This window comes from Barbus barbus (genome assembly GCF_936440315.1).
Source record: "Barbus barbus genome assembly, chromosome: 18".
In the NCBI taxonomy this organism is placed as follows: domain Eukaryota; kingdom Metazoa; phylum Chordata; class Actinopteri; order Cypriniformes; family Cyprinidae; genus Barbus; species Barbus barbus.
In genome coordinates, this window is record NC_136746.1 from 4,201,918 (window position 1) to 4,229,425 (window position 27,508).

Sequence of the window (27,508 nt, forward strand, 5' to 3'; positions counted from 1 at the left end):
TGACCAAAATTAACAGAGTATTTTTAGTGTCTTTTGCACTGATCTTAAAAAAAACTAGCTGGTATCATCAATGGTGGTGAGAGAGGGATTTACTCGGCTGAGTAGGGGGTGCGCCACGTCTTGGTGACTTCGTCATGACCTGCAGGCATGAACAGTGTTGGTGAGAGGACTGTTGACGGCTTCCCGTCAGGTACCACTCGTCTAACAGGCTGTGGGCGGGCTCTTCTGGAGTCGAACACTCGAGGCCCAGATCCTCTACCGCCTTTGACAGGACGTGGATGAGTTCGGCATAATTGTAATTACTGTAATTAGGAGATACCAACTTGTAAAAAGCATTCACGTCCTCATAGAACTCGTAATTAGAGCTTGTGAACTGGGAGTTTTCTTAGAGCTACGGCTTCTACCACGTGACCACTGCACCTTATGCGGAACTAAATGGTGGTGCTTTCAAAGAAAGCTATTACTGCTCTAAAAAAGGGGAAAATACACTAAAATATTACGGCTGCCCCCTAATCGTCAACTAATTGTTAGTCGACCAAAATTGTATTAGTCGATTAGTCGCAGAAAAAAATTAAATAAAATCCACAGGTGAAATCACGCAGTCCTTGACTAACAGATCATTAACGGCTAGTCTATGGTAATACAGTACATCAGGCAGGACATCCAAACGCTTGCCTATCATTCATCGACCTCAAATATGGCTTATCATCTGAAATATTTCAGTATTAGAAACTTTAAATGGCCGCTCAATCTAATGTTATCCTAGCGAAATGTGCGCTATAGAGTCTGTGCGGAGTGTGAGTAGCGCGCTCAATGCAGGACAGATGGAGGCGCCGGTGCATTCACCTGCTCTTAAAATGCTGGGCATTTTTGGTCAATCAGATAAGAGTAATACATCTTTCAAATCTGAAAAGACTCTACGTTTATTTGTGTGCACTCACAATAACAAATCATGCTTTTGTGAAATAATGAAAGCAAACAGGATCCACTTTCTGTCGTCTCGGTCTGTGAACTTGAGCGAGAAACTATATCTTATATCCTATATCGCCTATATCTTTACCTTACAGACATAAAAAAAATAATAATAATTATAGAGGGTGAAATGTCTTCAAATGAACCAATTCAAATGGAAAACAAATATTCTCTGATTATGTAATCCGTATGAAACATGCATACCGGCGTGTCCACTACTGCGGAGATGACGAGTCAGTGTCGCAGAGTTCATCTCTTAACATTTTAATAAACTTGCGTGCTTTCGTTGTTTTCATTTTAAGTCTCCTTACTGTTTTTTTTTTTCCCTGACACATTCATAATCATTACTTCTGCGGTGCGCTCTGGCAGGCTTTGTGTGTACTTGAGCGCTTATTAGCCTATGTAGGCAATTAAAGGCTCATAATAATGATTTAATTGGTTTATTAATAAACATGCGATTAGTCGACCAATGCTAAAAATGAACGCCTACTAGTCGACCAGAAAAATCCTTAGTCGAGCACAACCCTACTACATATATAAATACTATACTGAACTATAACATAAAAACATTATGGAAGTGTTCATGCTGTTATTATTTTGTTGTTGTTTTTTTTTAGGTTGGCAATAACACCATTAATAATAACAAACAAACGTTAGTAATTATTTTTACCTGACACACTTTGTGTTCTGCAATATTTAGCAGCATACAAATGTTGTGTTTTACAACTGCCAGTAACATTCTTTCACGAGGTCGCGGGTTCATTTTTTTTGACTGCCGCTATAGAAACCAATAATCCCCAGTCAGAAGACTGAACAGCACAGAGTTGAGCGTCACGTGTTGTGAACATGGCGTGATTGCAGCATTACTTTTCACCTAGATGTCAACAAACTCTCATTAAAGTATTAGTAAACTTTCTGATTAATATCTGCTAACTCTTTATTGTGATGGTTAATCTTCAGTCTCTATTAATAAAAGTCACGGGCAGTGTTAACATGTTTGTGTGTGTGCGCGTGCAGCGCAATCTGCAAATATGATCTCTGACCTCTCTCTCTGTGTGTCTGTGTGTGCGTGAGTGATATGTGTGGGTTTGTGTCCATCAATTTAAGCAGCGCATTAATATGGAATGGTGATTAAACTGACTTGGAACTCCCAGTGCATTAAACGGTTTTACAAGTCAAGCCAATACAGATTGTGTCAAAGCAACTTTCCTGTATCAAAATAGGAAAATAGTGTGTCAATAATGTAAAATGACAAGATTAAACACTCAATTTCCAGTTAAAGGCATTTTATTATTGAATTCAATGATGTCATCGTCCAGTTCAGTTCAGTTTAAATAGTATCTGTTCAATCTAGTCGACGATATCGCTGGAAATGAAGTGTCCACAACTAAGCAAGCCAGAGGCGACAGCGGCAAGGAACCAAAACTCCATCAGTGACAGAATGGACAAAAAAACTTGGGAGAAACCAGGCTCAGTCGGGGGGCCAGTTCTCATCTGGCCAGACGAAACAGCAGTTTGTGTTGAGGACTCATCTGGTTCCCGAGGTCTTGTCCCGATGGCCGTCTAGGTGACAAGGTCTTCACTGGGGATCTGTCTCTGGGGAATCTGTCATCCGGGAAAAATGACACGTATGGTCACCCTACACTCTAACTAGAGACATTGCTGCCAAACTCTGTTGAGAGACACTTGGTATATACTTGGTGATTTTAATATACACGTGTGCTGTCCCTCTAAGCCATTGGCTAGTGAATTTTTGCAGTTGATCGATTCATTTAATTTTACTCAGTTTGTGTCAGGATCTACTCATAGAGCTGGCCATACTCTTGATCTTGTATTGTCTTTGGGCCTCTCTATTACTAATGTTGTGGTAAATTATGCTTGTTTTTCTGATCATCTGTTTGTTTGTTTTGATGCTGCATTTCCTTCACTGAATATAGTAAGCAATAGGTCTGGCAACTTCACACGTTTTATAATTACTTCAACTGTTGATACATTTTCAGAGGCCTTTTTAGCCTCATAATTTTGTCATGACTTAGTCTTCTTCTCCGGACCTTGGTGTGGATGGGTATTTTAATTCTTTTAATTTGGTTTGTGCAGAAATTTTAGATGAGATTGCACCCTTAAAATGCAGGGAATCAAAAAACAATTGCAGCCGTGGAAATCCGTACTTCAAGGAATATTTGCAGAAGGGCTGAGCGAAAATGGAGGAAGGATAGGCTGCAAGTATCATTTGATATCTAAGGAGAAGCTTTGACAAATTTTCAGTCAATTGTGAAGGTTGTAAAAGCAAAATATTTCTAAAATATAATTAAGAACTGAAACAAGCCTAATATTTTATTTTATACGAAGTGACTTTTCCTGCTCCTACTAATTGCCTTGAGGCTACTCAAAAGATGTGTGAGGATTTTTTGTAAACAAAGTTGATAATCTTCGGTCTCTGGGTGGGTGAAGGGCAGAAACTGCACTTTAACCAATGAGAAGTCCTATGCTTGCCTTCTTGCCCTCTAAGAGATTTCTGACTGTTGTCCTAGCATCTCTATCTGATGGCGTTGGACAGTTTGCTAATATTAGTCCACCAAGATCCAGTCAAACTGCAACAAACCTTTGTCCATTATTATGGTTTGAGAGGGGGTCAGTCCTGCCAGAAACTGGGCCCTGGAATGTGCTGTTCACTACAAATGAATTCAGATGACTCAGAAACTCACCTATTAAGACAGTTACCTGTTGCAACCTTCTAGTGAATTGTTTCATATTTAAGTATAATTTCATGCATTATTTCATATTTTAATATTACATTGTTGTTTGTTGTTGTTTAACAGTAATGTAGATTCTTAGTATTTTAATTAAATTTGCTTTAAGAATGTTGCATAAAAAAATGCATACATCTAGGTGAGACACAATAGCCTATTTAAAGGTAAAATTGCTCCTGGAAAAAAAATAATTAAAAATTGGGGCGTGGATCCTTTATGTAATGTAATGTAAATTTAAATTACATTAATTTGTCACTGCTATAAAACTAACCATTGCACATAATTGGCAAAACTTCGGGAATCAGCTCTCCATGACAGGCATAAACCAGTTAGGTTCTAGCACAAATACAAAATATTGTCTAATTACCAGTTTTAACAAAATCCCAGTAAATATTAAGAGATCACTGTTTTCATTTTTGCACACCACTACTCTGAAATTTGGAGGTTTTATAGGCCACAAAGACTGTTTGACTTCACTGTTGTTACATCATTCAGGGCATGTACACACAAAACAATCACATTTAAATACGGGAGTGAATCTCCTAAATTGTTTTGTGTGTACTGAACAGAATATACTCTCGAAATAGATATCATTGACACCATGGTAACCACAGCAACGTTCTGTCATATGGCAAATTTGCAAGTTATCCTCTATTTTTGACTAAAAAAATAAATGAAAAATACACCACTGTCGACAGTCGAAGTTTGGCATTTTTAAGGCTTCATGTTTGGGATTGGCTTAAAATGTGATCCAGTTTATGGAGTTAAAAAGTAGGTAGGTGCAGGTCACGATATTTTGTTATTTGGCTTATTTTCAAGATAAAGCATTTGGATTTAAGTTTGTTCTTGGTATTTTTTTTTTTCTTTTTTTTTTTTTTCTTTTTTTTGCAGGGTTTTTTTTTTTTTTTTGGCTCTAGCAAGATCTGACAAAACAGAGTTTTAAGACATACCTTGTTCCTTATGATTTCTTGCACAACTCAAACAAAAGAGAGACACTACTCTGAGATGTCATTAACAACTGGTTGTTCAGTTCAGTTCTGTGCACACTGCATAGAATTTTTGTAAATGCTGGTGTGACTACCTGAATTTTTTGGAAATTAATCCAGTTGTAGAATGCAGTTGTCACTCCTGTAAATTACCAAAAAACAATATTGACTGCAGTACAGGATTTGCCTAATCTCCTATTTTTTACTTTGTTGAAAACAGAGACTGAACTTTCGGTGGCAGATCATCAACCAACGGACCAGTCTGTGGTAAGACATTTTACTGTTAATACTATCAATATTTGTATGCATATTGTGTTGTGTACAGTTCTGAAAATTTATACACTTTCTTTTTACACAATAAATTTCTTTTCACATTTATTGTGTAACACCCCTGGCTTGCTGTAACTCTTAAGTTTAATGATAGACTGCAAGCCTGGACATATCTGTAGAAAATGTATATATTGATGATAAAACTAAGATGTTCTAATGTGACTAGGAATTAGCTTTCTTGTCAGTGAAGAAGTAACATTTTGCTTTTGGAAGTTGTTATAAACTACAGCAGTGCTATTGCATTAAATCATTAACCAGATGAATTATCTATCAAAATATCATTTAAAGGGGTGGTTGATTGTGATTTCACTTTTTTAACTTTAGTTAGTGTGTAATTGTTGCTGTTTGAGCATAAACAATATCTGCAAAGTTACTAGTGAAAAAAGTGAAAGTGACATGACATGTGGCCAAGTATGGTGACCCATACTCGGAATTTGTGCTCTGCATTTAACCCATCCTAAGTGCACACACACAGCAGTGAACAGACACACATACTGTGAACACACACCTGGAGCAGTGGGCAGCCATTTATGCTGCGGGGCCCGGGGCAGTTGGGGGCTCTGTGCCTTGCTCAAGGGCACCTCAGTCGTGGTATTGAAGGTGGAAGAGAGCGCTGTACATTCACTCCCCCCACCTACAATCCCTGTCGATACCGAGACTCAAACCCGCGACCTTTGGGTTACGAGTCCGACTCTCTAACCATTAGGCCACGACTTTCCCACAACATTGCAACTTCAGTGCAAACGGAGATATTGTCTTTTAAAATGTAAAAATTTTAAATGAGCTACTTTCTGGGTTGGTGACCTCACAAAACCCAGAAATTTACATAAACCCTCCCCCGGCAGCATGCAACAAAGGGGGCGAGGCCATGTTGCACTGCTTTAGAGAAGAGGAAGAGTTGTTGCCTGCTATCAAAACTAGGGGTGCTTGAAAAAATCTATTCGTATATGAATCGCGATTCTGTCTTCTAATGATTCTAATGGATTCACAAGTTTCAAAATCAATGTTGTAAAGCAGCTGTTCTTAAAGGTGCAATAGGAGATCTCGGAAAATGCTAACTTTAGCCTGATAGCACTGAAAGCGAATGTTCCACCCTCCCTGCAATCGCCGTCCAAAGACACGCCCCCTGAACGCACATACGCTCAAAGAGCAGAATACCAGAGACAACATTAAATTGCTAGTGTTGCTTTCGTCAACGAAAATTATGACTAAATATGGTCATGTGACGATGACTATAATTAAATGTATAATGCAATATTGTTGACAAATAAATGTGGTTTACAAAATAAAAACTATGCTAAAATGTCTCTTAATTTACATTGACCAAAACGAGAAGAAACTAAATGTTATAACGTTATTTCGTCTCGTTTAGTAGCGTTATTATTAGGCGCGTTCAACTTGAAGCGGCGCTGCGCAGAATGATCAGTTTAGACATCAGATTACCGCGAGAGCGATTCGAAAGCATAAGGATCCGTCTGCTCTCTTATCTCTCTCGCGGTACTTTGATGTCATACACTGATCATTCTGCGCAGCGCCTCTTCAAGTCGAACGCGCCCATTATTATTTTGCAGTATTTCTGTTTCCTGTGTCTCACTTCAGAGGCTGTAACAGGTCGCACTGCGCAGACACAGGCGACGTCACTTCCTCAAGCCCCACTCGCGGCATTATTTAGGAGAGGACAAAAAACATGTTATCTTGTTTGGTTGGTAAAATAAATGTTGTAAATTCAAATTTCAAATTTTGAGCGTCTTCCGTGTCTGGAATGGATGTATTCTTGAGTCTATAAGGTAACTATAATATAATAAGATATCTTGTTTGAAATGGGTTTGGCTAAAAGAAAATTGACTAAAACTAGACGAATATAGTCATGGTTAATTCTGACTAAAATAAGACTAAAATGCTCAGACTTTTAGTTGACTGAAACTTGACTAGACTAAAAAGAGTATGAACGTGACTAAAATTAATAAAAACTAGACTAAAACTAAAATTAAAACAGGCCACCAAAAACAACACTATAAATTACTACAATAGGCTACATCAACGGTTTCCAATTACAGTCAAGTCAAGTCACCTTTATTTATATAGCGCTTTTAACAATGTAAATTGTGTCAAAGCAACTGCACAATATCAAAAAAGGAAAATAGTGTGTTAATAATATAAAATGAAAAGATTTAAAAAATAATAAAAAAAAGATTTTCAGTTAAAGGCATTTCATTATTGAATTCAGTGATGTCATCATCCAGCTCAGTTCAGTTTAAATAGTGTCTTTGCAATCAGGTCGACGATATCACTGGAAATGAAGTGAAGTGAATGAATGAAGTGTCCCCAACTAAGCAAGCCAGAGGCGACAGAAAAAAAAACCTTGGGAGAAACCAGGCTCAGTCGGGGGGCCAGTTCTCCTCTGGCCAAACGAACCAGCAGTTCAATTCCAACTGCAGCAAAGTCAGATTGTAAGGACTCAATTGGTTCCAGTGGTCTTTCCCGATGGCTGTCTAAGTGGCGGGGTCCTCACTGGGGATCGGTCTCTGGCGCTCATCTCGGTGTCCTGGTCTCCGCTGACGTTCAGGGCTGTAGAGGTCGTCTCTGATTGCTGATCCACCATCTGATCTGGATACGGACTGGATCTGGTGACTGCAGTGACCATCTGGGCTGGATACAGACCGGATTTGGTGGCTACGGTGACTGGGGATATGTCCCCGGGGCTCATCCAGGTGTCCGGCCTACGCCGACGATCAGGGCCACATACATCATATCCCAGTGCCGGTCCACCATCTGATCCGGACACGGACTGAGAAACAGAATAGAAACAGACAAATATTAGTGTAGATGCCGTTCTTCTTATGATGTAACGAGTACATCATGTTTTATGGGGAGTGTTCCTGGTTCCGGTTAATCTAATTAATGCAGCCTAACAATCCTTTAACGGATTTGAATAATAGAAGTGTATTAGTGTGTTATGTGTAAGCCAGGTTAAAAAAATGTGTCTTTAATCTAGATTTAAACTGACAGAGTGTGTCTGCCTCCCGAGCAGTATTTGGTAGATTGTTCCAGATTTTGGGTGCTAAATAGGAAAAGGATCTGCCGCCCGCAGTCAATTTTGATATTCTAGGTATTATCAAATGGCCAGAGTTTTGAGAACGCAGCAGACGTGGAGTACTATAATGTGATAAGAGCTCACTCAAGTACTGAGGAGCTAAACCATTCAGGGCTTTATAAGTAATTAACAAGATTTTAAAATCTATATGATGTTTGATGGGGAGCCAATGCTGCTGCTGCATTTTGGACCAACTGTAATTTGTTGATCAAGCGTGCAGAACAACCACCCAATAAAGCATTACAATAGTCTAACCTTGAGGTCATAAACGCATGAATTAGTATTTCTGCATTTGACATTGAGAGCATAGGTCACAATTTTGATATGTTTTTGAGATGGAAAAACGCAGTTTTACAGATGCTAGAAACATGGCTTTCAAATGAAAGATTGCTATCAAACAGCACACCTAGGTTCCTAAATGATGAAGAATAATTGACAGAGCAGCCGTCAAGTGTTAGATAGTGCTCTAGGTTATTACATGTGGGGTTTTTAGGTCTGAAAATGAACACCTCTGTTTTTTCAGAATTTAGCAGTAAGAAGTTACTCGTCATCCAGTTTTTTTTATATCGACTATGCATTCCATTAGTTTCTCAATTTGGTATGTTTCACTGGGCCACGAAGAAATATAGAGCTGAGTATAGATCAAGTCAAGTCAAGTCTGCTTTTTTGTCAATTCTTCCACATGTACAGAGAATTGAAATTGCGTTACTCTCAGATCCTTGGTGCATACAGTTAACATTTAAGACACTGACAGTAGATGTTCAAATACGGATAAATACAGTTTAAACATATGTACATAAACTATACAGATATACAAATGAGGACATTTGTAGAAAAATAAAGAAAGCGATAGATAAAGTGGCATAAGGTACATGGCAGAATAGTGCAAACCAGTTAAATAAAACAAAACTGTGCAGATATGTGTAGTGCAAGAAGAGCTTATCAGTCTGTTAAAGTGACAAAAGAATAGTCTTTTTCTCAGACTATCCGAAGAGGTAGTTTGCAGTCAATGCTGGATGAGGTAGTGATCAGTCCAATGCTGCACAAGTGACAGGTGCTGGTCACCGTTTTTAAGTGGGTGGGTGGGGGGGGGGGGTTGCAGTATCAGTGTTCAGTGTTGCATGGGGTAAAAGAGGGGAGGGGGGGCAAGGACGGGAGGGAGTTCAGCTTCCTGACAGCCTGATGTATGAAGCTGTCCTTCAGTCTGCTGGTCCTCGCCTGGAGACTCCATGGCAGCAGACTGAAGAAGCTGTGTGTCGGGTGGGTGAGATCACCTGCAATGCGGAGGACTTTGCGGGTGAGACGGGTGCTGTAAATGTCCTGGAGGGAGGGGAGAAAGACTCCAACGATCTTCTCAGCTGCTCTCACTATGCGTTGAAGTGACTTGCGGCAGGATGCGTTGGAAGCGCACGTCCAACAGCCAGTTGCACAGAGAGGTGTTGAGCCTCAGCTGGACCAGTCTGTGAGTGAGCTGTTGAGGGATGATTGTGTTGAATGCTGAACTGAAGTCTATGAACAGCATCCTGACATATGTGTCTTTTTTGTCCAGATGTGTGAGGGCTGGGTGGAGGGCAGTGCCGATGGCATCATTGGTCGAGCGGTTGGACCTATATGCAAACTAGAAGGGGTCCAGGGAGGGGGGGGGGGCAGACTTGTTGTGGTGCATGACTTCAAAGCACTTCATGAGAATAGGAGTGAGTGCTATTGGACGGTAGTCATTGAAGCAGGATGGAGATGACTTCTTCGGGACTGGAATGATGGTGGTAGCTTTGAAGCATGTGGGAACAACGGCCTGATTTAGCGAGATGGTGAAGATGTCTGTGAAGACATCAGTGAGTTCCACTGCACAGTCCACGCCCAGGAATGTTGTCAGGACCCGGAGCTTTGCGTGCATTGATCCTGCTGAGGGATCTCCTCACACTGTCCGGGGACAGCGTCATCACCTGGTCGCCGGGAGGAGGTGGAGTCTTCTGTGCAGTGGTGCTGTTTTGTGCCTCAAAGCGAGCAAAGAAGGCGTTCAGCTCGTTCAGCAGGGGGATGGTGCTGTCACAGGTCTGTGGTGGGGGCTTGTAGTCCGTGATGGCCTGTATCCCCTGCCACAGGCTCCGAGTGTCTCTGCTGTCGCTGAAACGATGAGCTATCCTCCTGGAGTACTGTCTCTTGGCCTCTTTGATGCCGCGGGAAAGGTTGGCCCTATCTGGCCCTCCTCATCTCCAGCTCTAAAGGCAGCGTTCCAAGCCTTCAGAAGTCTGTAGACTTCCCCTGTCATCCACGGCTTCTGGTCGGACCTGACAATGATGGACTTTGTGACCGTTACATCATCAATGCACTTGGTGATGTAGGCAGTGACAGTCTCTGAGTACTCTTGGAGGTCTGTAGTGTTGTTGTATGTGGCAGCCTGTTTAAACATATTCCAGTCAGTGGTGTCAAAACAGTCTTGAAGTGGTTCAGACGACCCTTCCGGCCACACTTGTATCCGTTTGTGTATTGGTTTGATGGCTTTAACGAGCGGTCTGTATGCAGGCATTAGCATGACAGTGATGTGGTCTGAGGCTCCGAGGTGGGGGAGGGGGGAGGGCCTTGTAAGCTCCTCTCTGGGTGGTGTAAACAAAGTCCAGAGTATTTTTTTCCCCTTGTTGGAAAGTCTATGTGTTGATGTATTTTTGGGAACACTACTCTTTAAATCTGCGTGGTTGAAATCCCCAGCCAAGATGAGAAAAGCATCTGGATGGGCTGTCTGCTGCTCACTGGTGTGCTGGTACAGATCATTTAGTTCCTCACTCCTGTTGTTGTTGTTGGAGCTGAGAGGGATGTATACAGCAACGAGCAGTATGGCTGTATATTCCCTCGGTAGATAGAACGGCCGGCACTTAATAATCATAAACTCCACCAAGGGTGAGCAGTGTTTGCAGACCACAAAAGCGTTGCGGCACCATGCATCATTGATGTAAACACACAGCCCGCCGCCGCGGATCTTACCTCCCTCGACGAGAGCTCTGTCAGCTCGATAGCATGTTAGCTGGTCGAGCTGTATGGCGCAGTCCGGTACACTGTTGTTAAGCCATGTTTTCGTAAACACAAAAACACAACAGTCTCTTACAGTCCTCTGAGTCGAGCGAAGTAGTCGGATGTAGTCCAGTTTATTGTCCAAAGAGCGTACGTTCGCCAGTACGATGGTGGGGATAGCTGGCTTGTGTGGGTTGGCCGCTAGCTTAGCTCGGATACCTCCGCACTTACCCCTCTTCTGCTTCCTCTCACGCCGCTTGTAGCGCCTCCGCTGTGGGCGAGATGCAGTAGTGTGGGTCGGTGATGGAGTGGGCTTTCTGAGCAGACCGAGGTCCTGCAGCTCTTCGGCGTGCGCAGAGTTTAACTCAAAAAATTTGATTCTGCCGACATCGAGTAGAAACTCACGTATGCGCGCTTAAAGACAGGTAGACGTGACGAAGATGTAAAAAAACATTGCAACTTACAAAAAACACGAAAACACCGTTCTGTCTTGAGAGAGAGAAGCCGCTTTAAGCGCGCATTCGTCTGTGCGCGCCGCCATGTTGAGTTATCTTGAATAGAACAACCGTTGAATAGAACAACCTGAATAGAACCGTTGAATAGAACAACCTGAACAGAACCGAACAACCGTATCATCAGCATAACAGTGAAAACTGACACCATGTCTCCTGATAATATCTCCCAAGGGTAACATGTAAAGCGCCCTCCCCACTCTGCACATTTCATATGTACTGAATATCTTATCAAGTCCAACGGTTGTTCTATTCAACCGTAAGTCATAGGTGCCCTGCGAAGTGGACATCACCAGATATTCTGCCTTGATTCCAGTTCAAAGTGAGCGTATATGTTCCATACAAATGGCATTAAAGTGTGCGAGACGTGAATTTAAATTGTATTCATTTACAGAGGTATATTATGTCACACTTCACACTTCTCTAGTAAGTTTCGTCTGTGTGTGAAGATGCTGCTCAGCGCAATCTGTGAATGAATGTTCCGAAGTGAAATACATTCAACGGATTTTCCCTGCTCAGGGAGTAGGGAGCAATGAACACTGTGTAGGGAGAATGTCAATCAATGTCAAACAGTTCATGCACGTAGCTCTCGTCTAATGAGCTGGTTATCTGAATCAAGTGTGTTAACTAAGCGAGACGTGCAAAATATGCAAAGCGGGGGGCGCAAGGACTGGAATTGGGAACCGCTGTGCTACATCGTGTCATTCACTGGTGAGAAAACTTTATAGTACAGATAGTAAAAGTACTACAATACCAGGAAGGAAGATCGGGTTGTTGATGTTTGCCTGACATTCTTGCTTTGCCTGCAGTGCGTGAACACGCTGATGACGTATCATGTCTGCGCGAACAGGGTGCGCAGAGGTATGCTAATTCATATGTTGACAGGCAGGTAGGAAAGCCAATTTTGATTGGACGAACGTTTCTTGGGCCTACACCTTGCACAGAATATATAAATACAGATAAATACATTTAGACCATTTAACTTAATGATTGCAATCAGGATGTGAAGCTATTTTCAACCAGAATAACAAAAAAATGTTTCTGAAGACAATCACCTATGGCACCTTTAATTCTGATTATAGAAGCTGATATTAGAATCTAACATAAGCAGTAGCATTTACAAATGTGATGTGTAGGGCGTGATGTTTCTGCACACGCACTAGGCGGTTTAGTGAGTCACAACACACTGGGCCAGCTAACCAATCTGAGCCCATTGTGTATTTCTGAGGGAAGGACTTCATAAAACCAGGAAATCATCAGAACGTTTATCGGAGTTAGTGTTAAGCTTGAATGCTATGAAAACGCATCTAAAACATGAAAGAGCTGTTGTGTGATTTACTGTACAAATAACAAGAAATCTGAGCTATGTTTTTACAGATTAAAGCTATAGAAAGAATATAGAAGCAAGTCAAGTCACCTTTATTTACATAGTGCTTTATACTATGTTATACACTAACACCAAACCAGTCATGCAACGTTCTCCACGGCTTTTCCAGACCCTTTCACGTCTGTCACATGTGCTCAGGGTGAACCTGCTCTCATCTGTGAAAAGCACAGGGTACCAGTGGTGGACCTGCCAATTCTGGTGTTCAATGGCAAATGCCAGTCGAGCTCCACGGTGCCAGGCAGTGAGTACAGGGCCCACTAGAGGACATTGGGCCCTCAGGCCACCCTCATGAAGTCTGTTTCTGATTGTTTGGTCAGTGACATTCACACCAGTGGCTTGCTTGGAGGTCATTTTGTAGGGCTCTGGCAGTACTCATCCTGTTCCTCCTTGCACAAAGGAGCAGATCCCAGTCCTGCTGATGGGTTAAGGACCTTCTACAGCTCTCCTAGAGTAACTGCCTCTCTCCTGGAATCTCCTCCTTGCTCTTGAGACTGTGCTGGGAGACACAACAAACCTTCTGGCAATGGCATGTATTGATGCGCCCTCCTCGAGGAGTTGGACTGCCTGTGCAACCTCTGTAGGGTCCAGGTATCGCCTTATGCTACCAGTAGTGACACTGACCCTAGCCAAATACAAAACTAGTGAAAAACAGTCAGACAAGATGAATAGGGGAAAAAAATGTTAGTGGCCTCCACCTGTAAAACTATTCCTGTTTTGGGGGTCGTCTAATTGTTGCACATCTAGTGCACCTGTTGTTAATTTCATTAACACCAAAGCAGCTGAAACTGATTAACAACCCCCTCTGCTACTTAACTGACCAGGGCTGCGTTTGCCGAAACCTTCTTAACCAGATACCAACGCTATGTCATTCTTAAGTTGCACCTTAAGCTGTACCTTATCGTTAATACGTCTTTCCCGAAACATTCTTAGTTAAGTATACCTTCTGTAAGTCATTCTTTCGTAAGGTTGGTCTGGACCACTCTTAGCTATAACTTAGCACTGTTCACAGTTCACTCCGCTAGTGGCCACCACTGTGCAAAAAGCTTCTTCACATTTCAGTTGATACGATTGTAATTCTGTGGCAAGACAAAGTGCAGAACCACATAAATATTACAAATCTAAAGTTGTAATACACCCAGTGTTCAATTAATTGAAGTGTTTTTATGCAAAAAAAAAAAAAAATGTTTTTATACTGATGCTTGTTAGTTTTTCCATTATAATATACAAAGGCACATCGGCTGGCAAATCATTAGGAAGCACATAATTAGGAGTCTATTTAAAGGGAATGAATGTGATGGGGAGTTTGGTCAAACTATATTTACATTTACATTTAGTCATTTGGCAGACGCTTTTATCCAAAGTGACTTACAATTGGGGAATACAAAAAGCAATTCATCTTGAAGAGGCAATCAGACAGAGGAAGTGCTCGTAACACCAAGTCTCAGTCATTGTTCAAATAAGTACAAGCTAGTAAGGGAGGGAGAGAAAGATAGATTTTTTTTTTTTTTTTTTAGTTTAGGATGAAGTCAAGTACTGCCGAAAGAGATGAGTTTTCAGTTGTTGCTTGAAGATTGACAGGGATCCAGCATTCCGGATAGGGGTGGGAAGATTATTCCACCAGTCAGGAATGGTGAACGAGAATGTTCTGGCGAGTGATTTTGAGCCTCTCTGTGATGGTACCACAAGGCGTCGCTCACTAGCAGATCTCAGACGTCTGGAGGGGATGTAGGTTCGTAATAGTGTGTGGAAGTAGGAGGGTGCTGAGCCTGTGGTAGTTCTGTATGCAAGTATCAGTGTCTTGAACTTGATGCGAGCTGCCACTGGTAGCCAGTGCAAGGAGATGAAGAGAGGTGTAACATGCGCTCTTTTGGGCTCATTGAAGATCAGTCGTGCCGCTGCATTCTGAATCATTTGTAGAGGTTTGATTGTGTTTGATGTCAGACCAGCCAGAAGAGCATTGCAGTAGTCTAGTCTAGAAATGACAAGGGCCTGGACAAGAAGTTGTGCAGCATGCTTTGTCAGAAAGGGCCTGATCTTTCTGTAGTGCAAACCTGCAGGATCGAGCAGTCTTTGCAATGTGTTCTTTGAAGGTCAGCTGGTCATCAAAGATTACACCAAGATTTCTGACCGAAGTTGATGGGGTAATCATTGATGAGCCTAACTGAATCGTGAAGTCATGCTGTAGAGTCGGAGTGGCAGGGAAGACAAGAAGTTCCGTCTTTGCCAGGTTGAGCTGTAGGTGATGTTCTTTCATCCATGCCGAGATGTCCGCCAGGCAGCCTGAGATCCGTGCAGGTACCGTTGGGTCATCTGGTTGAAAAGAGAGATAGAGCGCGTGTCATCGGTGTAGCAGTGATAGGAGAAGCCATGTGCATGTATGATGGGACCCAGTGATGTAGTGTATGTGGAGAAGAGGAGGGGTCCAAGAACCGATCCCTGAGGAACTCCAGTGACCAGTTGATGTGGTTTGGATACCTCCCCTCCCCAGGCCACCTTGAAAGATCTACCGGTGAGATAGGATTCAAACCAGCGAAGTGGAATCCCAGTGATGAGAGGGTAGACAGGAGAATCTGATGATTGACAGTGTCAAAAGCAGCAGAATGATCCAGCAGAATGAGGACTGATGATTTGGAATCGGCCTTTGCAATTCACAGGGCTTCAGTGACTAAGAGTAGCGCAGTCTCTGTTGAATGGCCACTCCTGAAACCTGACTGTTTAGCATCCAGTTTGTTGTACTGTGAAAGAAACCATGAGAGCTGGTTGAAGACAACTCGTTCGAGTGTTTTCCCTATGAATGGAAGGAGAGAGACAGGTCTGTAGTTTTCTAAAAGAGAAGTGTTTAATGCAAATGTTTTGAGCAGTGGGGTTACCCGAGCCTGCTTGAATGCTGTGGGGAAGATGCCTGTGAGGAGAGATGTGTTGATAATGTGTGTGAGTGCCGGTAAGAGTGTGGGAGAGATTGTTTGGAGAAGGTGTGAGGGGATTGGGTCGAGAGGGCATGTTGTAGGATGGCTGGAGAGGAGAAGTTTGGATACTTCTGCCTCGGTGAGGGGACAGAAGGAGAAGATGGGTGTTAGAGCATTGGATGTGGTTGATTGGAGGTCCTGTGGAGTTGAGAACTGGTTACTGATTGTTCTAGTTTTGTCTGTGAAAAAAGTGGCAAAGTCGTCAGCGGTTATCAAAGTGGTGGGAGGTGGAGGAGGGGGCCAGAGGAGAGAATGAAATGTTCTGAAGAGATTATGCGTGTCTGGAGCGCTGTTGATCTTGTTGTGGAAATGTGATTTGGCAGTGTGGACTTCAGTAGAGAAAGATGAAAGCAAAGACTGATACCTACTCCGGTCCGACGGATAGATTGATTTGCGCCATTTTGTTTCTGCCACTCTGAGTTTGGTCCGATTCTCACGAAGAACATCAGATAACCAGGGGTTAGAAGGGGCAGCCCATGCTGGCCTGGAGGAGAGAGGCAGCGAGACAGCGAATAGTTGTCCTAAATCAAAGACGGCTGCGTCCGCGGAACCAGTAAGTGTATGTGCAGTATTTCATAAAATAAAACTTTAGTCCCCTGGCTTCCATGTCAGAAGATAAAATGCTACAAAAAATTTTGCCTGCCACGGGAGCAAATTCAGCAGCTTTTGCATTTGGTGGTCCAACTTTCTCAAGACAAACTCGCCGGAGCTACCCCCTAAGCCCTGAAATTCAGCTGCTGGCGGCTCTCCGTTTTTATTCTGTTGGGAGTTTTCTGGAGGTGGTTGAGGATGGATATGGGCTGAGTAAAGGCCATTGCACACTGAGTCCGAATTTTTCGTCCGAAATTTTCGCACGTTGAAAAATAAATACGACCTCACGTTTTGTCAATCACGTTTGCACACTGCCTCCGAAATTTTCGTCCGTCAAAAAAAAATTCGGATCGGGTTCGATTTTTTTTGCGTTTTTCGCATCCGTATAAAGCATTTTGAGATGCTTTGAGAAGGTGTTTTGACAATTCAGAGCCACCGTACAAGCGAAATCCAAAATCGTGTCAGACAAATTAATACACTTCGTCTTGCAGCACAGAGCACTTTATGACAAACAAATTGCGGAATACAAAGATACAGAATATAAAGAACTGCTGTAGCCTATTTTTTTTTATGCCTGGCGTGCACCTTTCCGATGCAGCAGTTTGTTGTGTGTCTGTGGGCGTATCCATACCTCAGACAGTCTCTGTTCAGGATAAATTGGTTCACGGAAATTGGTGGTCTTCTTTTTAATATGTGGATTCAGTATCGCTAGCAAAGTATCAAACTGAGGCACTGACATCCTGAAATAAACTTTGAATCTCTCGGGATAATCCCGCAGCTCTTTCATAAAGAGGTGGAACTCTCCTTCCTCTCTGCGCAATCTAAGGATTGGATGGACCCAATATTTCCCTTTTCTTTTTTTAAAAAGAGAGAGGACAACAAAATCATCCTCACTGCTTTAAGACATTTTGTATAGTTTTGCGATTTTTTTTTTTTTTTTTTTTTTTTTTCGCAACGGATTAATTAAAACGCATCGGACTCAGTGTGCAAGGTCTCTGTGCGTGACGAATTTTTAAGATTGCGAATGCGAAAAAACGCATGCGAAAATTTCGGACTCAGTGTGCAGAGACCTTAAGACCTCGGTGTGGCGGTGTGTTCATTCAGTCACAAATATCCTGCTCCGTCACGCCACCGATTATCAAGTTTCAAGTTTACTTTATTTATATAACACATTTAAAACAGCCAGAAGACTGACCAAAGTGCTTTACACTTGGAAGCATCCACAAGAAAAATTAAAAGGAAACAAGACACATAAATAAGAAATGGAATAGATAAAATATAACCTAATAGGCCATTGAAAACAAATAGGTTTTTAAGAGTGATTTAAAAATCGTCAGACTAGGGGCCGTTCTAATCTCAACTGGCAAGTCATTCCAAAGACGAGGCCCAACTACTGAAAAGGCACGGTCACCTCTACGCTTGAGTCTAGAGTGTGGAATTAAGAGGAGGTTCTGGTCGCAGGATCTCAAACTTCTCAAAGGGGTATACTGGTGGAGCAATTCGGATAGGTAAATGGGTGCTTGATGATGTAACGATTTAAAAACAAATAATAAAATTTTGAAGTGTATTCTAAATTGGATAGGCAACCAGTGAAGGGCCTTCAGGAGCGGAGTGACATGATCCCTTTTTTTCTTTTTTAAAAGAAACTTAGCAGCAGCGTTCTGGACCAATTGAAGACGGGCAATTTGTGATTTAGAGATGCCACAATATAAAGAATTACAATAATCTAGACGCAACGTAATAAAAGCATGAACGGCCATCTCCAGAGTCTTGTCGGTGAGAAAATTTTTGATTTTTGCAAGTGTACGGAGCTGATAAAAACTAGATCCAATCACGGTGGAAATTTGTTTATCAAATTTTAGCGTGTCATCCAACAAAACACCCAGGTTCCGTACCTGTGAGGACCTAAAAGCAGATAAAGGTCCTAGGTCAAAATCAGAGTCCTTCATATTATCTTATGGACCGAAAACTATCACCTCAGTTTTTTCTTCATTTAGAGATAAGAAATTTTGAAATAACCAAGATTTAACTTCATCTAAACAAGACAACAGAGCATTCATGGCCATAGGATTGTTTTTCTTAAAAGGTAGATAAATTTGGGTGTCATCAGCATAGAAGTGAAATGACATCCCGTGTTTCCTAAAAATGGAGCCCAGAGGCAGCATATATAGTGAAAATAAGGTGGGAGCTAAGACAGAACCTTGAGGAAGACCACAGGAAAAAAATGAAGTGGAAGAGAAGAAATCTCCTAGCCTAACCACATATTTCCTATCCGACAGGAATGACTGAAACCACTTTAAAACTGTGCCAGAGAGACCCACCCAAGATTCAAGTCTATTAATTAATATGGAATGGTTGATAGTGTCAAAAGCAGCTGATAAATCTAAGAGAACAAGGACCACAGAGTCCCCTGTGTCAGTGGCTAAGAAGATGTCATTTAACACTCTCAAGAGGGCTGATTCGGTACTGTGAGCAACCTTAAAACCAGATTGAAAGTGTTCAAACAGACTGTTTAGAGCAAGAAAAGATTGAAGCTGGAAAAACACAATCTTTTCCAAAACCTTTGAAACAAATGGTAGAACAGAGATAGGGCGATAAATTTTTTTTTAAAACAGACAGGTCGAGTGAAGGCTTCTTGAGGTGAGGTGTGACAGTAGCCACTTTCAAATAAGCAGGAACCACACCTGTTAAAAGACACTTATTAAAAAAGGACACTAGGCCCGGTCCAACTGAATCAACAATTTGTTTTAGAAATCTAGGATGAATAACATCATATGGAGAAGAGGATGGTTTTAGTTTAGCAATAGTGTCTTTAAGTGAGTGAAGAGAAACTAGTTCAAAAACATTCCAAGATGCAGACAACGGAGGGAAAACAGACAGCTCGGTAGAGGAATTATAAGTTACCAGTCCGGGTTTACTTTGTCCTTAAAAAACCTCGAGAAGCTTTCACATAGAGCGACAGAGGCAACTGACACAGTATTTACCGGGGGGTTAACAACAGAATTAATGACAGAAAACAAAATCTTAGGTCTAGAATGATTTTCCAAAATTAAATTGGAGAAATAGGTCGCCTTAGCTGATTTGGCGGCTCTCTGATAAGCCAGTAAACTGTCTTTGAACAGCTGTAATGAAATGTGTAAATTGTCTTTTTTCCACTTTCGCTCAGCCTTTCTACATGTTTGCCTTAGTAGCCGAGTCTCAGCAGTATGCCACAATTCGGATTTGGGTTTGTGCTTAAAAGGCTTCAAAGGGGCAGTTTCATTCATTACATCAAGCCAAGCACTATTTAACAGACTGAGATGTTCGTCTGCATCCAAGTCTGGTAGCGGAGAATCCAAAAGTAGATGAGAGTGAAACTTTGTGAAACACTGACTAAAGTTAACATTGAACTGAGGTGAATAAACCCGAGACAGAGGTGTCACTTTAGAGGAAACATGAGAAAGACTAGGAAGGCCCATGGAAAATAAAATGGGCTTATGATCGGAGAGCATATAATCAGAGACAATAACATCAGTAATATCAACTCCATAGGAGAGGATAAGGTCCAAAGTGTGTCCGTGAATATGAGTTGGACCTTTAACCCATTGTGTCAGATTAAAAGCATCGATTATATTAAGAAATTCCCTCGAGAGAGGGTTTGACTGACAGCAAACATGGACGTTAAAATCGCCCATTAATAAAAACCGATCAAATTTAGTGACAATATTTCCAATGAAGTCAGTGAATTGCTGAAGAAAGTCCTTAACTAAATGTGGAGGACGATAGATCAGCCCTAGGCAAATAGGACCGTTCCAGTCAAGATGGATAAGTTGAGATTCAAAACTGGTGTAAGTATCCAGAGAGACGGAGCGACACTGCGCACGGTGAGAGTTTTTTATGACAGTCACTAACCCACCCCCACGTCCATTTTGTCAGGGGGAGTTAAAAAATGTACAATCAACCGGCACCAATTCAGAAAAAGGAATAAGATCGCCATCCTTGATCCATGATTCAGTAATAAACATGAAATCCAGATTATGCAAAGAAAAAAAGTCATTCAACAGAAATGTCTTATTTACTACTGAGCGAGCGTTGATTAAAACCATATTAGGTGGAGGAACAGCGCCGGGAGAGAGTGGCGCTCTACCCAGCGGATTATATATGTATGCCTTTAGCCAGGCACGAAGTGATGGAGGCACATCAAGGCTTCCATGCCATTGCGGGTGTCCTGTGAGTAATTGGCCTTGTGGACGGGACACTTGTCCCCATCGCCACACCATCAGCGCTCGACCAGGCCTTCATAATACACATGAACATTGATAATATAAATTACCCTTTCAAAAGCAAGTGAAGCCAAACAGCCAGTTAATGTAGCTGGTTAAGGCAGAATAGCCTACTTTTGGTCAGTTATTAGGCCTTCCGAAAGTAGATGCATTTAGGAATCATTAAGATTACTTAAAACAGAACAGCAACGCATTTTATGGACGAACGTTTGGTGAAGCTAGGAGAAGAGGTAATTCTGACTTTATGACAAATCTGGTGCTTCTGAATCAGTGACTGTATGTTTTGTTATTAGTTTAAGCTATTGACCGTTCAAATGCAGAGTTTTGCGCTTCGTGTGTGTGAGAGAGAGAGGAGGTCACATAAGAGTGGAGTCAGCTTTCTTAATCGCGGCTTGTGTGCAAACTAGCTAAAATGTCACCCGAATCTGCAGCTTCTAATAAATTATCCAACCGCCCGTACCTATATTTTTGTCTGATTTAGATAACCACACCCGATCGTCACATTCAGGGTTCATATTGTCATGAAAAACCTGGAAAAGTCATGGAAATTTAAAACGGCAATTTCCAGGCCTGGAAAGTTTTGGAAAAATAAATAAACCCAGAATGTTTTGAAAAATGTCATGGAAATCTGTTTCACAATCCTCTTTATAATAGAATTATGTTTAATTAGGTCCTGAATTTCAGTGTGGGATTGCACAGGCTATATCACATTACTAATTCCCGCAGCTTTCAACTTTAAAATGAGGGAAATTACTGCAAAACATTTATTCAATATAGCATATAGGTTAGATGAGTAAATAAATCCACACAAACCAGATCACATCAAATCAGTCATTGAAAACAGCGTGAGTGATTCAGCTGTAACGCGTCTTCTCTCTGTGACCTTCTCTTCACATCGGCGCATCTAGAGTCGCATGCTGCGATAAGACTTTAGCTCGCGTTTCAGTGCTCAATTTCCTAATCAGTCATTGTTGCATCTTCACAAAAATTTATTATTTTCACTTTTTAAGCCATTCGGTACTCGCACGCTCCAAAAGACACTTTTCTGTGCGCTCAGTCACATCCAAAGCGCACTCTGCGAGTACCAAATTGACTTTGCAAGCAAATCTTGTTGAGCTTAAGTGGCCAAATACACACAAAATGGTCGTCCTGGCGAGTATACTCATAAGCACTGTTTTGTCTTAAATTAATGCAAACAGTTGCGAAAGAAAACGCATGTGTTTAAGCATTGGATCCGTGAAATAAGTCTTGTGACAGCAGCCTAATAAAGCGTCTGTCATTAATGTGAATCAAACAACAAAAGACTCAAAAATCCCTCACTGCTCTTGACTAAATAATGTTTTGTTAAATAACTTTAATGTTAATTTACACTTTATTCAATTTCTGTAGCCTATTTAGAAAATGTAGTTAATATTTGCATCATTAATGATTTGTCTTATCCACCCACGACCCACCCGCAAATAATCAGAATGCATTTTTTTATTACCCGACCCACCCGCCCCGTGGATGTAACCGCCATTCGCACATCACTAGTGCAAACACATACGAGCTTCATTACTGTGCCTGTCATGCGACTCTGTTCCCCTTTCGGGTTTGAACTGATGGTAAAACTAAAGACATTGGCTGTGTCCAAATTCAGGGTCTGCATCCTTCGGAGTACTCATTTGAAGGATGTTACGTCACAGCGCCGCGACGAAGGCTGTCCAAATTCGTAGGATCCTTCAAATGCGGCCAACAAATACGTCCTCCTTTTCCCCGAATTGGAAGGATGGGTGTGGTGGATCCTTTCCCGTCCTACCTATCCCATAATTCTTTTCGGCAGAGCGTAATGGCGGACGAAGCGAGCGGTAGCGGAGTGGGAGAGGAGTTTCTCTGACAAAACAAGCTAAAGTTTATGCTTCGGCTCAATGAATTTGTAGGAGAAATTAGTAGAATACTTAAAAACAAATAAAAATAGGCTATAATGGCTTACCTGGATGTGACTGTCTTGTAGTCTGATATAAAAAACTCTCCGACAACGAGCAAAGAAAGTATTTAATTTATTTAATTGCTTTATTTCTTCCAAAATAATTAAAATGAGGAGAATAACTCTTTGTTTGTCCATTTTCCCGCTTCTTGCTTGGCGCTGTCACGGTTGCTAGGCGACAGGATATGAGCAACGGGTAAGGGAGGGAACTGAAAGAAGGGTAGGCTGTCCAAATTCACAAACACCGACTTCCGGGTTTTGCGGACGTCGGAGGATCCCTCCTCCTTCAACCGGGTAGGAAGGATCCTAAGGAGGATGCAGACCCTGAATTTGGACACAGCCATTACTAACTGTCTTTGCTTTTATTTTGAAAGCTGAAGCTCGTGATTACGGAAAGGGGCGTTACATTTCCGACGAGTGCTTGTGGTGTTCGGCCAATCACAATGCAGTGTGCCAGTTGGCCAATCAGAGCAGACTGTGCTTGTTGGAAGGAGGGACTTTGTAGAAAACTAAGCGTTTGAGAGAGGCAGGGCATAGAGGACCTACAATAATGTACAGTATTTGAAAAATAATGTGTTTTTTGAACATTAAAGTATGTCAATATATTCTGTTACACCAAATACACAAATAATGATCTTTAAAAAAGCATCATATGACCCCTTTAATGTTTCTGCATTTGACATTGAGAGCATAGTTCATAATTTAGATAATTTAGGAAAAATGCGAATTTACAAATGTTTGAAACATGGTTTTCAAAAGAAAGATTGCTATCAAATAGCACAGCTAGGTTCTTAACTGATTACGAATAATTAACAGAGCAGCCATCAAGTGTTAGACAGTGTTTTAAGTTATTACATGCAGAGGTTTTTAGTCCAGTAATAAAGCAAAGAGATTTCTGAAATTTGTAGAATCAACTGGAATCCAGGCACCCAAAAATGATAGTATTAGTTAGCCGACACAAACCAGCTTTCCTTTAGTTTTCCTAAACATTTAGAAAAACCTAAAACGTGTGCCAGACTGTTATTTATAGACTTCTCTTCTGCTTTTAACACCATTAAACCACATTTGTTAATAGAAAAATTTATATCTCAGTTTAATGTTGGTTTAAACATTGCTGGATGGATCTTAGATCTCAGAAAGGTCATAGTGTGTTAAAGTCAATGAGTTATATTCTGAAATAGTGTTGTCAAAAGCACCGACCGTGATACCATTCGGTAATTAAAATTTAAAAATGTCCATTTCCCGCTAACATTTGAGCGCTGTTGAGCAGATTCTTAAACAGTGCTGATTGGTCATTGTATTCACGTGCTTAACAGATATGACTGTGATTGGCTACAATGATTATCGCTTCACGCTCTTCACCGAGCACTCACACAGAAACACATGGGAGCGTTTAAAAGCCATGTCCATCAGCGGATCAGTCTATGTGCAGATATATTAATGATCCGCAGACGCTGATGGATATTATAATATTAAAACTACTTTATACTTTTCGCCCATTGCTCTGTATTGATGTGTGTAGGTCCCTTCAAGCTCACATCTGCCTCCACTTTTGAGTAGAGCCCAACTGATATGGGTTTTTGGGGGCCGATATTAGGGAGTAAAAAAAGGGTGATGTTGATATATCGGGCGATATTCTTTGTGTATATTATAGTACAGTACCAGTCAAAGGTTTGGGCACACTTCCTATTTGTGTGTCCAAACTTTTGACTGGTACTGTATATAGAATACAGTATATACATAAACAGAATATATACTGTATGCATAAACATATTTTTTGCAATGATGACTCAAATCTGGTGATCAAACACTTATGATATGTAAATGGAGGGCAGGGTATTTAACAAACTTTATTTAGAACATTTCTGTGAAATTTAAAAAATTTTCACAGATTCTGTGTTGTGTATTTTCTGGTAATCAAATGAACATGAGGATTTGTATTTAAGTCTTTTTGCAGTTTAATGTTCACATAGATTAGTCTATATCGCAACTTGATTTAAGTGTGCTCACCTATTTTTTATTTATTCATCAAAAATATGACAATTTCCGCATTATACAGTAATTTCTGTTTTAATGCTTGGATTCCGCGATTGCATCTTCTGCATCGTGGAAATCATAGGGCCCTACTAATAGTAACAAGTAGCAAATGAGTATGAACTCATTGTGAGAATAAAAGGCAGAGACATTGTTAATTATATTTATAGCATTGCGTCTCACCAACTAGGTGACAACGTATTCCATCTACTGGACTGCAGAAAGATGCTAACTTTTGATTTCTGCTACGGGAAATGTGATGTGACTGATGTGATATGACATGGCAGTTTTAAGGGATGGGGTTAACACCTTGGTCAAGTGGGCTGTCATCTGCGAAACACTCAGTCAAGCCTGCCTCCACCTGGATTTGAATGTTCGTCTATTTATGGAATTATGGTAGGAATGTGTGGCGTGGCCAAAAAGCTGATGATGCCGCTTTTTGGAAGCTTAATGTATCGGAATACCTTAATTCCACAAACAGACACGCAGCAAAATCCAGGTGGTGGCTGGCTTGACTGCAGTGAGTTAACATTATGTTGGACTTATATTGAAAGGGAAACTCGTGGGGTCATTGTTAATAAGTTACAAAAAAAAAAAACTTTTTGACGATATTCTATTTTTCTTAGATGCACCTGTAATACTAATAGCAATTATAATGAAATCACTTTCAAAAGAAGTATTAGAAAAGTTCATTTGCGTGCGACATATTTTGGCATCTGTTTCTGTAGCGACGGAGTCTCCAGAACGCGCACAGCTTCTGCCCTTTCTCACGAGCGCAGCATGCGCTAAACCTGCGCAATTTAAAACATCTAGAGCTCACATCTGCCCTTTGAACATGAGGCTCTCCAGATGTAGGGCTGAATAGGAAAGTTATCAATGGGTCTGTCCAGTAACTAATGATGAACGAACAGTTTGCAGAGAAGCATTCAGTTGCTCACGTTGGACTGACTTAAAGGGATAGTTCACCCAAAAACGAAAAAATTTTCATCTTACCCATAAGTTCTTCCAAACCTGTAATAATTAATTTCTTCCGTTGAACATAAAAAAAAGATACTTTGAAGAATGTGGGTAACCAAACAGTTCCTGGTCTCCAGTGACTACTATGGAAGTTACTGAAGACCAGAATCCTTTTAGTTACCCACATTCTTCAAAATATCTTCTTTTGTGTTCAAGAGATTGAAAAACTTTCTGCAGGTTTAGAATGACCTAGGTAAATTATGACAGAATTTTAATTTTTGGATGAACCGTATCTTTAAAATCACATCACAGACTCATCAGTGCTTCTAAAGGTGTAGGCCTATTGTTTTATTATAATTTGGATAAGTCTGTTAATATAATATTCCATACATTATCAGAGCTTGGTAGATATAATTATATTTTTAGACATTATTAGACAGATAAATTAATAGATTATATCTAGATAAAAAAAAGTTTGTCGAGACAAACTTTAAGTTAAGGAAGCTGGACCAAAAAGTTTGAAAAGTTTAAGTTTAAAAAAGTTTTAAGTTTGATGGTTTTTAGTCTGAAATAGTTTGAAGTGTGTGTATGTATGTATGTATGTATGTATATATGTATATATATATATATATATATATATATATATATATATATATATATATATATATATATATATATATGTATATGTATGTGTATGTATGTGTGTGTGTGTGTGTGTGTGTATATATATATATATATATATATGTATGTATATGTATGTATTTATGTGTTACGGGTGGCACGGTACGCTTACGGTTCACGGGGCAAATTCCAAATGGAAGTGATCATCCCTATGAGGGAAAAGGGAGAGACATAATTTCCTCATTATCTTCAGCTGGGATGTTCCAACACGAATCTGCTGACACACACCGGCATTAAAAAAAAATTACATTTTATATTTTAAAAAGTTGTATACATTGTAATGTAAACGTAATATGTAATTTAAAGGGAAACAGTTTAATTAAGCTCAAAGGGAATCATTTATGATTTTATAGGGAATTTGAACAGAATCACTGTTTTACGGCTGATCACTGAGTCAGCAGCGATTCAGTGGATGAGCCGTAACATCAACTCTGCCCTGGATATTAAAATCCAAAATATAGTGAAAACACTATTTAATAGCACAGTAACAAGATCGGCAGATTAAGACTTGTAACTTGTAAGCACAAAACACAAGATACTAAACTTTTCAATATAAACAAGGCTTTGTTTGATAAATCTAAGACATGTAAACTAATCTAACACATGAACACAAGCATTCACACGTTGCAGAAAGAGAGAAAGTAAGGAAAGGATGAGTTTAAGAGAATGAAAATGTGATATCCCAAGTTTACAGCAATATGTACAATTGCATAGACCTGAACAACCATCAATCACTTATTTAACCCTCGCTTTGAGTTTCTCAATGAGGCTAAAATTTGTATTAAATGTACCAATTCAGTTAGAATCTGGAGGTTACTTGCTTGCGTTGCTAAGGGATTCCCTTTTGTCGTCGTCTTTTCAGAAAGGGGGTCTCCCGAGGTTGCTGATTGGCTGAGAGTTCAGTAGTCGTTGAAGTGACGTCTTGGGAAGCCAACGTTTGGGGGTTGGCTGAGGATGTGGAGTTGTGGCTGGTAGACATTTTGAGGCGGTCACAGACTCGAGTTGAACTTGGAG

General features: G+C 40.8%; 1 protein-coding gene across 1 annotated transcript in view; it reads left to right on the plus strand.

The window, feature by feature from the left end:
- Positions 1-27,508, plus strand: part of LOC306884234 (exportin-5-like) — a 125,217-nt gene that overhangs the window by 49,569 nt on the left and 48,140 nt on the right. Inside the window, exon 26 of the mRNA XM_079439953.1 lies at positions 4,929-4,975. Within this exon, the coding sequence (XP_079296079.1) occupies positions 4,929-4,975 (47 nt within the window). The remainder of the gene's footprint in view (positions 1-4,928; positions 4,976-27,508) is intronic.